Source organism: Lipotes vexillifer, unplaced genomic scaffold (assembly GCF_000442215.2).
Source record: "Lipotes vexillifer unplaced genomic scaffold, Lipotes_vexillifer_v1.1 scaffold1011, whole genome shotgun sequence".
NCBI lineage: Eukaryota > Metazoa > Chordata > Mammalia > Artiodactyla > Lipotidae > Lipotes > Lipotes vexillifer.
In genome coordinates, this window is record NW_006787698.1 from 3,681,617 (window position 1) to 3,694,942 (window position 13,326).

General features: G+C 52.1%; 1 protein-coding gene and 1 non-coding gene across 4 annotated transcripts; both read left to right on the forward strand.

Moving 5' to 3' along the window:
* Positions 1 to 454: 454 nt before the first annotated feature.
* ANGPTL4 (angiopoietin like 4) lies at positions 455 to 5,995 on the forward strand. 3 transcript variants are annotated; one of them, XM_007460622.1, is made up of 7 exons: positions 455 to 942; positions 1,118 to 1,228; positions 1,355 to 1,472; positions 3,709 to 3,822; positions 4,149 to 4,244; positions 4,333 to 4,614; positions 5,334 to 5,995. In XM_007460622.1, exons 1-7 carry the CDS (start codon positions 607 to 609, stop codon positions 5,513 to 5,515), a joined length of 1,239 nt encoding a protein of 412 aa, XP_007460684.1. In that variant the 5' UTR covers positions 455 to 606; the 3' UTR covers positions 5,516 to 5,995. The 3 variants fall into 3 exon arrangements, with proteins under 3 accessions (XP_007460684.1, XP_007460686.1, XP_007460685.1); XM_007460624.1 differs by having other exon boundaries at positions 580 to 894; positions 1,088 to 1,228; XM_007460623.1 differs by lacking the exon at positions 3,709 to 3,822 and having other exon boundaries at positions 607 to 894; positions 1,088 to 1,228; positions 5,334 to 5,515.
* Positions 5,996 to 12,266: 6,271 nt separating this feature from the next.
* TRNAG-CCC (transfer RNA glycine (anticodon CCC)) lies at positions 12,267 to 12,339 on the forward strand. The gene has a single exon. It is a non-coding gene; the product is annotated as a tRNA-Gly (tRNA).
* The last annotated feature ends 987 nt before the right edge of the window (positions 12,340 to 13,326 follow it).

The window sequence follows — 13,326 nt, forward strand, 5'->3', positions numbered from 1 at the left end:
GTCCTGGGTTTCCGCCTAGCCCTGCTGGACTGAGCGTACCAGGACCCTCTTCCCCAGCTTTTGACTTGGGGAGGGGGTCAAGAATGCAGCCCGCACGCCCCGTCCCCGCTGACACCAGCGCCTTTTCCCCACTGGGCGCGGCGGGGGCTGGGGGGTGGCTCGAAATTCCGGCGCTTGGAAAGGGACCGCGGGGAGAGGAAGTCACGTCTCCCACGGTCAGCAGAGAAGGCACGGCTGACCACGCACGTCCGGGCCTGGTGGGAGGAGCCAGAGTTTTGCACCTCCCAGGGCACCCCTCAGCCCCAAAACTACCCGGCCTCCAGCACACAGAACCCCACCCCCGGCCCCGCGCCCCGTCCCCGGAACTCCACGCGCCCCGCCTCCCAGGCTCCGCCTTCTACTCCCGCACTGTGCTTATAATAGAGGGAGTAGCGGGCACAAGCCAAGTTGTGATTCGAGTCTTTGCTCTGGCTTCTGCACCCAAGCGAGTCTCCACCAGGGCCCCCGCGTCTCCACCCCTCTCATCTCGACCTCCGAGCCCCCCTTGCGCCCCCTCACCCCTGCCTCTCCGATCCCCGCGTCCCGGCGTCCACACCACCCGGAAGGATGCGCTGTGCGCCAACAGCCGGAGCAGCCCTGGTGCTGTGCGCCGCCACCGCCGGGCTGCTGAGCGCGCAGGGCCGCCCGGAGCCTGCCGAGAAGCCCCGCTTCGCCTCCTGGGACGAGGTGAATGTGCTGGCGCACGGGCTGCTGCAGCTCGGCAACGGGCTACGCGAGCACGTGGAGCGCACCCGTGGGCAGCTGGGCGAGCTGGAGCGGCGTCTGGGCTCGTGCGGGGCCGCCTGCAAGGATCCTGAGGGGTCAGCCGCACCTCCGTTCGCCCCGGAGAATCTGGTCCCTCCCGGCGGCGACGCAGTCCCGGAGACCCTCCGCAGCTTTCAGGTACGTACGCTCCTACTGCCCTGGAAGGGTGTGGACAGGAGGGGGCGCATCCCGGACTCCCTGGGCTCTCCTGCCCGGGCCTCAAAGGATGGAGAGTTGGGAGTAGGACCGGGAATGAATGGAGAAGTTGGCGGCGGAAGGCCAGATCCTCACCAGGGTTTTATACTCTCCCCAGACTCAGCTCAAGGCTCAGAACAGCAGGATCCAGCAACTCTTCCAGAAGGTGGCCCAGCAGCAGCGGCACCTGGAGAAGCAGCACCTGAGAATCCAGAATCTGCAGAGCCAGGTGCCCGGTGCTTGCCCCAGGTGGGGAGGGAGGTTAAAGTTGGCCCTATGGGTCTGGACGTGGAGCTAAGCAGGTCGAGCAGCCTGAGCCAGCCAGACCTGACCCCCTTCTCCTGTCCTGTCCCAGATGGGCCACTTGGTCCCCATGCACCTGGGCCATGGGGTGGCCAAGCGTGCCAGGAGGAAGAGGCTACCCAAGATGGCCCAGCTTGCTGGCCCAGCTCAAAATATCAGCCGCCTGCACAGTGAGTGTCCAGACCTTTGCTGTTCTCTGGAAACCACCCCCCCAGTATTCTTGCCCGCCACCCTTGTCAGGTCCACCTTACTGAGAAGGAGAGAGGCCCCGGCCCTGCGTCCCTGTGGGCTGAAGGGCCTCTGGTGAAGGGGTGACTGGGACACCCCCTCCTCAGCCCTCTCCCTGCCCCACGGGGCCACCCCACCCTTCTTCCCAGCAAGCCACTGGGATTTCCCACGGGCCACTAACTGGAGGGTCCAAGGGGGACTTGAGCTGCAGGGGTGCGGGAAAAGGGGTGGTACAGCTCAGGGACACCTTCCTGGAGGTTGGAACCTTCTAGGAGGGACAGGATGGGGGACAAAAGGGTGCCAGCTAGGGAGGCTGGAGGCTGGAGCCCTCGTTGGGTGAAGAGAGAATGGCGGCCTGGGAGGGGAGGTTCTGATGTTTGGCTGCCACCCACCCACCGTGAGCTTTTAGAGTGCGGATCTAGGAGGGGAGGCTAGGGCAGGGAACCCCCATCTCCTTGGCCAGACGTACCACTGTTGCATCTCTTACAAATCCAGGGCTTCTGACTCACACACCTCTTCCGTCCCACAACCTTCTAGTGGCCCGGAAGTCCGTGATCAGCCCTTCCCACGCACCCCCCCCCCAAGTTCTGGTTCCTTTATTGTGTATGCCCCATAGCACCCCAGATCTCCTAACATGTCTGTAGGTATCTGACACAGATTCCCAGCTCCCGGTGTCTCTGTCCCACTGCTCCAGACCTGGCTGGCTGCCCTGTGGTCCTCCTACCCCATCACCCAGCCTGGCATCTACAGCAGTCTGCAGCCAACTGGGTGAAAGTTCAGATCTCCCTCTTTACACCCTCCGGCTGGTTGCTGGCTTCCGGCCCTCTAGCCTTGAGGGCTCTGGCACCTCCCCGTCCCACCACTTTCCCTCCCCTACCCAACCAGGAAGGGTCCATTACACCCTCCCAAACCGTAGCCCTGGCATGAGTGGCTTCTGGGTGGGGCCTGCAGGCATAGATCCAGGCTGGGGAATGTGATGGGGAAAGGGGGGTCATGTGTAGGTTTGGGGACTCCAGGCTCGCCCCTGCCAAGTATGGGAAAGTTCAGAGCTGAGGAGACAAACAGCTGGTGTTAATGGAAGCCACATTGGTGGTTTGGCGGGCTGCCTGTTGTGATTGGAAGAGAGGAAAGTAGGGGAAAGGGGAGCTGCTTCAGGGGCCAGAAAATGCCTCCAGTCATCTGGGCCCGCCCCCACTCCCACAGTGTGGACACATTCACCCCGCGACCTGAGCCTTCCCCTCCCCCTGCGACCTTTCCCCTACTTTCCGGGCTGGGCTGGGGCTGGGCTGGGGCTGGGCTGGGCTGAGGCTGGGCTGGGCTGGGGCTGGGCTGGGGCCGGGCTGGGGGCGGGGACTTACCCGGTCGGCCGATGTGCCCTGGCCATCCCTCCCTTTTTTCCTCCCTCCTCCCTCCTTCCCTGCTCAGTCCTTCACCCTCCCTCTCTGATACCTGGGACCCCAAGCAGGGCCTCTGTGGTGTCCCCAAGCCCCATCCAGGCCTGATTCCCCTCCCGCCACTGGACAAAGCAGAGCCCCCTCCTGTTTATCGCAGTTCTTGCCCCATCCCAACTCTGGTCAATCATTCCTTCATGGCATCTTTAGTAAACACCTGCTGTGGGCTGGGATCAGCCTGGGCACCGGTGCCAGATGGTGGGCAAACAGCCATTCATTGTCCCTAGCCTCATGGACCTCCTTCAGTGTGGGGAGTTGGAGAGAGACCATCAGATGACCCCAGTGTTGGGGAGTAGAAAGTCCTCAGTGCCTCTAACCTGGCCTGGGTGGGGTGGTCAGGGACATGATCCCTTTCAGAAGCTGGGACCTTTAATATGAGGCAAGGAAAGGCATGAGGGAAGTGGGTCTCAGAACAGTAGCACGTGCAAAGTCCCTGTGGCAGGAGGGGGTGTGGTACCAGGAAGGCTATGTGGCCAGAGGGTGGGCGTGCAGTGTAGGAGGAGGGCGGATGGGTATAGCAACCAGTCCTGGGGTGCCTTGTAGACTGTGCTGAGGAAGGGCATGGGGCGCTATGGAAGACTTTAGGCAAGGGGGGGCGTGTGTCATGAGCTCTTGATTGCCCCCTCCCGTCCCTGTCACCCGCTGCCCAGCCCCCAGACATGACTGTTTCCTGGAACCCCCAGGACTGCTCTCTGCCTAAATCCCCCCGCCCTTGTCTGCCCTGCAGGACTGCCCAGGGACTGCCAAGAGCTGTTTGAAGAGGGAGAGAGGCAGAGTGGATTGTTCCAGATTCAGCCCCAGGGGTCCTCCTCCTTCCTGGTTAACTGCAAGATGACTTCAGGTAGGGATGCTCTGGCCCCCCAGGTACCCCAAATATCATGGGCCCGGTTGTCTTTCTGTCAAATGCAGCTCACCCCCCTCCCTCCCTTGCTCCCCGCTTTCTCCTTCCCTGCTGGATCCTTGGGACAAAGATCCAGGCAGAGCCCTCCGCCTGCTGACCAGCCCATCTTCCTCCTTTGACCATCTTCCTCCAGTCCTGCTGGGATGGATGAGAGGAACATTGTTCTCCCTTGGTTTAGAGGTGGTTTGGGGTTTGGGAGCCAGATGGGGGAATCAGGGTCTCTTGTAAAAAGAATCCTCCTGGTGACTTTGCACCTTTCTGGGCAGATGGAGGCTGGACTGTAATTCAGAGGCGCCAGGATGGCTCAGTCGACTTTAACCAGCCCTGGGACGCCTACAAGGATGGCTTCGGAGACCCCCAAGGTGGGTGTTTCCTGCAGGCCAGAGGCACAGGGGGAGGAGGGGGCCACGGAGGTGGGTCATTCTCACAGATGGGCCTTCCCCCCTGTAGGTGAGTTCTGGCTGGGCCTGGAGAAGGTGCACCGCATCATGGGGGAGCGTGGCAGCCGCCTGGCTGTGCAGCTGCAGGACTGGGAGGGCAATGCCGAGTCATTGCAGTTCCCTGTCCACCTGGGTGGCGAAGACACAGCCTACAGCCTGCAGCTCACGGCGCCCGTGGCCAGCAAACTGGGTGCCACTGCCTTCTCACCCAGAGGCCTCTCCCTGCCTTTCTCCACTTGGGACCAAGACCACGACCTCCGCGGAGACAAGAACTGTGCGAAGAGCCTCTCCGGTGAGCAAGCAAGCTCTGTCCCTCGTCTTGCCCTTTGCCACACAGCTGGGACCTCCCCTCCCTACCTTTCTGCATCCGTCCCCTGCCTTCAACTCCATCTATTCCCTCCCCACTTTTCTCCTATGTGCAGCATACCCTTGGGCAACTGACTTAACACTTCACTTACTCCATCTTCAAAATGGGTATAACCATACCGTCCACACCATAGGATTATTATGAACATATGATGAAATGACGTTTGTGGGATGGTGGCTGGTGTGTGGCAAAGCCATCGAGACAGACCCCATCTTGTTCTAATAAAATCGGAGGCAGAGCCCGGGCCCTGTGAAGTGAAACATACGAAACTGCCTTTTGGTGGGTCAAAGAAGGATGGAATAGTGGTTAATTTCATATGGTTCAATCTAATATAAACTAGTGAGATGCATGACAGTCATAGAGAGGCTTTAATAAATGTTTGCCATGTGCCAGATGCGGAGAAGTCACTCGCCAGGGTCACAGACATAAAAGCTGCAGTTACCGGGAAGGGGGGGTGCCCAGAGCCCCTGAGGTGCCTTTGTCACAACCTGGTGTTCCTCAGGACACAGTTTGACAACCACTGCCAAAGACATCTCATCTAAAGTGTGTGACGTCCAACACCCAGCCTCATCCCCATCCCGGCCCCAGTGGAGGTCCAAGGACCCTTGGGCCTAACCAAGTCCCCTTTTTTCTGACCCCGGCAGGTGGATGGTGGTTCGGTACCTGCGGCCACTCCAATCTTAATGGCCAGTATTTCCATTCCATCCCGCGGCAGCGGCAGCAGCTTAAGAAGGGCATCTTCTGGAAGACCTGGCGGGGCCGCTACTACCCGCTTCAGGCCACCGCCATGCTGATCCAGCCCACAGCGGCCGAAGCAGCTTCCTAGCCTCCTCGCTGGGGCCTGGTCCCAGGCTCCTGGAGGACAGGGACTCTGATTCTGGCCCAGCATGTGGCCACTCCCTGCCTGGGCAGGGGCTCCGAGCAGGGGCCATCTGAAACCTCATGGACAGAGAAGATGTCCACGACTGGAGATGCCCCCACGATGAGTGGGGGGCTGCAGGAAATGCCCTCTGAGAACAGAGCTGCAGGGCTGCAGGGCACAGACCCCGAAAGCATGGGACACGGGGGTATTGAAGCCCACTCCTCGCCCGCCCGAGGAGTACGGGACGCAGAGGGACCACTCAGGGGCAGCCAGGCCGGCCCTTGATGGCGGATTCAGTCACGTTGACTGGTTGGGGGACCAGGACTCCCATAGGCCCCGGGCGCCCTTGTGGTGCTGTAGCATGTGGGTGCTATAGGCGAGCCAGCGCTGACGGCATCTGGGCTGAGCCCACAGAATTCTTGGAATAAAAACAACCTCAGAACATTTCGTTCCTTTTCGTCCTTTGTTTTTGTTTTAAAAAGTGGACAGTTTTCAAAGTCCACATAAACATGTTCCCAGGGTGGAGGGTGAATGCTTCTGGGGCTCTTGAGGGCAACGCTGGTTATCCCTACCACCTCTGACAGCTGATTTCAATTTCCTTCACTTATGATTTCATGATGCGTATCTCATTTTTTATTTTCAAAGTTACAAAATAAAACCCTCATTCAGTCCCTCTGGAAGCAGGTAATAGAGAAAATAAGAAGCTCTTCCTGACCATACTTAGGCGTATGAATCACTATTAAATTTTTAGTGTCCTGCCATCTGATAGAAATATGATGTGAGTTGTGTGTTTAATTTTATTTTTTTGTAGCCACATTTTTAAAAATATTTATTTATTTATTTTTGGCTGTGTTGGGTCTTCGTTTCTGTGCAAGGACTTTCTCTAGTTGCGGTGAGCAGGGGCCACTCTTCATCGCAGTGCGTGGGCCTCTCACTGTTGCGGCCTCCCTTGTTGCGGAGCACAGGCTCCAGATGCACAGGCTCAGTAGTTGTGGCTCGTGGGCCTAGTTGCTCCGCGGCATGTGGGATCTTCCCAGACCAGGGCTCGAACCCGTGTCCCCTGCATTGGCAGGCAGACCCTCCACCACTGCGCCACCAGGGAAGCCCTGTAGCCACATTTTTAAAAAAGAAAAAAACAACAAAAGTTTTACAAGAAAGTAAAAAAAATTTTTAGGAATATACTTCATTGAACCCAGTATTTCCAAAATATTAGTTTCAACATGTGGTCAATATAAAAGTTATTGATAAAAAAAAAAGTTATTGATGAGATATTTGACATGGCTTTTTGTACTGAGTCTTCCAAATTCAGTATGGATTTCACACTTACGGCGCATCTCAGTTTGGACTGGCCGTATTTAAGGGCTTAGTAGCCACAGTGGCCAATGGCCACCATCTTGGACAACCCAGCTCTACTGTGTGACATTAATGCAGTGTTTTGGGTAAATTCTTCCCATTTTTGGCCATGTCTGCAGAAATTTTCCTTTAAATTGGCTTTAAAAAAAAAATATATATATATATATATACACACATATATATGTGTGTGTGTGTGTGTGTGTGTATCTTGGGACTTCCCTGGTGGTCCAGTGGTTAAGAATCCGCCTTCCAATACAGGGAACGCAGGTTCCATCCCTGGTCAGGGAGCTAAGGTTGCACATGCCGCAGGTCAACAACCTGAGTGCCACAACCAGAGAGCCTGTGTGCTGCAACTACCGAACCCGCGCACTCTGGAGCCTGTGTGACACAACTACAGAGAAGCCTGCTGGCTGCAATGAAAGGTCCACAAAGACCTGACGCAGCCAAAAATAAATAAATAAATAAATAAATAAATAAATAAATAAATAAATAAATAAATAAATATATATATATATATATATGTATCTAAAATTCAGCTAATATTTCTTGAGCACCTACTACAGGTCAGGCCCGGTCCCAAGTGCTTGGGATACTCTAGTGAACAGAAAGATCCCTGCCTACACCAAGCTTGTCTTCAAAGCCCCTCCCATTACAGAGAAGGTGACCTATAATTGATGGTCCAAGCTGGAGACATTGTTGAGAGTGAAAGCCTGGGGGTGTTGTTAGTAATTAAGCCAGATGACAGATGTAAAGCAGCTTACTCCCAGGCATATAGGGACTTACTGACCCAGTTTCTGAAAATGTAGTCATATATCTTACAGCATGTGGAAAACCCTGCCATAAATAAGTTAGTAAAACTAAACTCGGTGAAAACAAAACAATGCAAATGCTTTCAAATTCCAGCTAGAGGGAATTCCCTGGCTGTCCACTGATTAGGACTCCATGGCTTTCACTGCTGTCAGTGTGGGTTCAATCCCTGGTGGGGGAACTAAGATCCCACAAGCCCCGCCGCCGGGCCAAAAAAAAAAAAAAAAAACCAGCTAGAAAACTGATCTATGGTGAAAAAAACCCCCACAATAAACGAATAGTGGTTGCCTCTGGAAGGGTGGGAGGTGGGATAGGGATTGACTCGGAAGGGATATAAGGGAACTTTCCCAAGTGATGGTGATGTTCTGAACCTCAATAGAGGTGGGTTACTCCCGTGTTCACCTTTGCCTTGGTGAGTATACACATAAGATTTGTGCATTTCATTGTATGTAAATTTCACCTTAAAACAAAAAAAGCTACAACAGTCATAAAAAGACATGGAACTCTAGTTAATGGTATGCATGCTGAAGTGTTTTAGAGGTGCAGTGAACTGATGTCTTCAATTTTGTTTTTTAAAATTTTTTTCAAGCTTTATTGAGTTGTAATTAACACACAATAGGACTTCTCTGATGGCGCAGTGGTTAAGAATCCGCCTGCCAATGCAGGGGACACAGGTTGGATCACTGGTCCGGGAAGATCCCACATGCCGCAGAGCACCTAAGCTCGTACTGAGCCTGCGTTCTAGAGCCCACGAGCCACAACTACGAAGCCCACGCACCTAGAGCCCGTGCTCCACAGCAAGAGAAGCCACTGCAGTGAGAAGCCTGCGCACTACAACGGAGAGTATCCCCTGCTCACCGCAACTAGAGGACCGCCCGCGTGCCGCAACAAAGATCCAGTGCAGCCAAAAATAAATTAATTAAAAAAAAACATAAAACATTGTGTAAGTTTAAGGTGTACAACTTGTTGACTTGATACACATATACTGTGAAATGATAAGCACCCTAGCATTAGCCAATGCCTCCATCACACCACACAATTACCTTTTCCTTTTTGGTGGTGAGAACATTGAAGGTCTACTCTCTTAGCATCTTTCAGGTACACAATACAGTGTTACTTGTAATCACCATGCTGTCCATTAGATCCCCTAAATCTTCAACTTCCTTTGAAATGCATCAAAAAATTAGATGACGGGTGGCTAGAGAAATGGATATGCAATAAAGCAAGATGTTAATAGTGCGATCTGGGTATTCTCCGGACAATTCTTTCCGTTTTTCTAAATGTTTAAAAAATTTCACAATGAAATGTATGTAGGGAAGAAAATCCTAACGAGATCCTGTTGCCTTCTAAAGGCTCTCATCCTTCATCTGAGCTCAAAAAGGGAGATGAGGATTAGATAATTGTTGAAGAGATATGAGCAAGAGAGAGTGAGCCTCTCTCCTTGATGGGTAATAAAGGTCTTCAAGGATTGAAGAAAAAGGGAGAGGGGTAAATTAAGAGTTTGGGATTAGCATATACACACGACTATATATAAAATAGATAACCAACAAGGACCTACTGTGTAGCACAGGGAACTCTACTCAATATTTTGTAATAACCTATAAGGGAAAAGAATCTGAAAAAGAATATATATATGTGTGTGTGTGCGTGTATAACTGAATTACTTTGCTGTACACCTGGAACTAACACAAAATTGTAAATCAACTATACTTCAATAAAAAACTTAATTCATTAAAAAAAAGGAATTGAGGGCTTCCCTGGTGGCGCAGTGGTTAAGAATCCGCCTGGCAATGCAGGAGACACGGGTTCAAGCCCTGGTCCGGGAAGATCCCACATGCCACAGAGCAACTAAGTCCCTGCACCACATCTACTGAACCTGCACTCTAGAGCCCACAAGCCACAACTACTGAGCCCGTGTGCCACAGCTACTGAAGCCCGCGCACCTAGAGCCTGTGCTCCACAACAAGAGAAACCACCGCAATGAGAAGCCTGCACACCACAACGAAGAGCAGCCCCCTCTCGCCACAACTAGAGAAAGCCCGTGCACAGCAACAAAGACCCAATGCAGCCAAAAATAAATAAATAGATTTTTTTTTTAATTAAGAAAAGGAATTGAAAAAAGGTAGGACTTTCACAGTATGTGGTTCAATGTTATTTAATGCACTGCTTACGATTATCACCCGTATCATATGGCACATTATCATAGGGCACGTTTGGGAAAAATAGCATTTGCCTGTGCCCTGAGCCCCAGCTGCTGTTTTAATAGGAGAACTTTTTTTCCCAATATTCCTAGGGGTTCCTTGGGAAGGTAGTGGGGGCCTCTTTCACTAGAGGAGAGCCTCTGTGTTGGGGACACACTAGCTTCCCTGGGGCCCTGGCTGAGCATGGGTGATGATCTCCTCAACACTTGGAGGCCAGACCCTCTCCAGGATCCTTGTTTGGGGGTGTCCTGTATCAGGCAGGCTTAGAGAGTCTCCCTTGAGACCACTGTGGCTGAACTGGCGGGGAGTCCAGTCTGTTGACTGGACTCCCAGTTATGCACTCTTTATTCTCAGGTTCTGCCAAAGAGGGGTGATTGCTCCAATGCTGCTCCTTCTTCTGCTATCACCTCCGCCTCCAACACAGCATCTCCTGCCCCTCCATCACTGGGAATGACAGAAAGAGTAGCCACACCACGGCTGGGAACCAAACAAGAGCCAGGAAGTGAATCCTGACCCAGCCAACTTCAGAGCCAGCGCTCTTAACCGTATCACTCTCCTAGGGAGGGGCCAGGACAGGACACTCAAGCTCTGTGGCCTCAGCTCCTGCATCCGGAAGGAAAATAGGGATGGTCTGGTACCCTACCCTCCCATCCGCACCACCCCTTCCTGTTCTCCAGGTGCTGTGAGGATTTCGTGTAGCATTACATGAAAAGCAGTCTGAGCAGTGTCTGGCTCATGGTGAGCACACAACATAAATGTGAACCATCATTACTAACACTATCATTACTATGAGCCATGCTGGATGAGCGCGGGAACATGACCCAGACAGGAGAAATGCCTTCATGGTGGAGGTCACTTTTGAGTCAGTTTTTTTTTTTTTTCTTCTTCTTTAAAATCATGTTTATTAAGAAGGTTTACTTTTTAAAAAAAACATTTATTTTATTGAAGTATAGTTGATTTACAATGTTGTGGGGTTTTTTGTTTTGTTTTTTTTGGCCATATGGCTTGTGGGATCCTAGTTACCCGACCAGCGACTGGACCCACGCCCTCGGCAATGAAAACATGAAGTTCTAACCAATAGACCGCCAGGGTTTTCCCTATAATGTTGTGCTAATTTCTACTGTACAGCACAGTGATTCAGTTATACATATATATGTATAATTTATATATATATACATTTATATAAATTCTTTTTCATATTCTTTTCCATTATGGTTTATCACAGGATACTGAATATAGTTCCCTGTGCTATATAGTAGGACCTTCTTGGTTTTTTTTAAGGCCTTTATTGAATGTGTTACAATATTACTTGTTTTATGTTTTGTTTTTTTGGCCCCAAGGCATGTGGGATCTTAGCTCCCTGACCAGGGATGGAACCCACACCCACTGCATTGGAAGGCAAAGTCTTAACCACTGGACCACCAGGGAAGCCCCGACCTTCTTGTTTATCCATTCTACGTATGATAGTTTGCATCTACTAATCCCAAACTCCCAATCCATCCCTCCTCCATGAGTCAGTTTTCAAAGGATAAAAATTCTACAAAGATGGGGGAGGGGTGTGGCACTGCAGGAGGACAGCACTGAGAGCAAAAGCCTGGCTGCCTCGGAAGGAAGCACAGCTCCTGTCTGGGGAACCAGTGCATTGCCCCACCTGGCTCCAGCGAGACGCAAGAAGCTTGGGTGGTGACTGCGGGTGGGGTGGGGAGGGGGTTTGGGCGGGAATGTGCTGGGCTTCAAGCCAACAGCCCAGGAGTGTGCAAAGGCCACTAGGGTCCTCCCTGGTCTGGCTTCCAGCCTGCCTCACCTTTTCCCCTAATCTCATCTCTGGGCCCTTGGACTCAACCCTCCAGCCACTGTGGCCTCCTGGCTGTTCAGAGACGTTGGGCTCTCTCTCACTTGTTTTGTCTGTCTAAAATGCTGTTCCCCCCCACCTCCTCCCCCTCCCTCGGACTCAGTGCAAATGCCACCTCCTCCAGGATGCCTTCCTTGCCTCCCTAACTAAGTAGATCCGCCGTCACATAGCCCAGTTTATTCCTGGGCTCACTGCACTCTGAAATTTCTTGTGCGTGCTGTTGTTTACTTGCTTCTTGTCTGCCTGTTCCACTAGACTGTCAGCTCCCCAAGGGCTGGGACTTGGTCTCCTTCAACTCTGCATCTCCAGCCCATAGAGCATTGCCTGGCCCAAAGTAGGTGCTCAGTAAATGCTCACTTAAGGAAGGACTAAAAGATTTTTAAACAGGGAAGCGAGATAACCTGACTTATGTTTTAAAAGACTCTCGGGGTGGGGGGGATAAATTAGGAGTTTGGTATTAACATATACACACTACTATATATAAAATAGATAACCAGGGACTTCCCTGTTGGTCCAGTGGTTAAGACTCTGCACTCCCAATGCACGGGGCCCAGGTTCGATCCCTGGTCAGGAAACTAGATCCCGCATGCCACAACTAAAAGCCCGCATGCCTCAAAGAAGATCCTGCATGCCGCAACTAAGACCCAGTGTAGTCAAATAAATAAATAAATAATTTTAAAAGTATATAAATAAATAAAATAGATAGCCAACAAGAGCCCACTGTATAGCACAGGGAACTATATTTAATATCTTGTAATAACCTATGATGGAAAAGAATCTGAAAAAGAATATATATGCCACTGAATCACCTTGCTGTACACCTGACACTAACAGATTGTAAATCAACTATACTTCAACTTTTAAAAAATAAATAAATTTATTTATTTATTTTTGGCTGTGTCGGGTCTTCGTTGCTGTGCGTGGGCTTTCTTTAGTTGTGGCGAGCGGGGGCTACTCTTCGTTGTGGTGCACGGGCTTCTCTTGTTGCACAGCACAGGATCTAGGTGCGTGGGCTTCAGTGGCTGTGGCACGCAGGCTCAGCAGTTGTGGCTAGTGGGCCCTAGAGCGCAGGCTCAGTAGTTGTGGCGCATGGGCTTAGTTGCTCTGCGGCATGTGGCATCTTCCCAGACCAGGGCTCGAACCCGCGTCCCCTGCATTGGCAGGTGGATTCTTAACCACTGTGCCACCAGGGAAGCACCACCAATTTAAAAATATATATATTTATTTATTTATTTGGTTATGCCGGGTCTTAGTTGCAGCAGGCAGGCAGGCTCCTTAGTCGTGGCATGTGGGCTCCTTAGTTGCAGCACACAGGCTCCTCAGTTGTGGCACACAAACTCTTGGTTGTGACATGAATGTGGGATCTAGTTCCCTGACCAGGGATCAAACTTGGGCCCCCTGCATTGGGAGAGCAGAGTCTTAACCACTGCGCCACCAGGGAAGTCCCTATACTTCAATTTAAAAATACATAAATAGGGGGCTTCCCTGGTGGCGCAGTGGTTGAGAATCTGCCTGCTAATGCAGGGAACACGGGTTCGAGCCCTGGTCTGGGAGGATCCCGC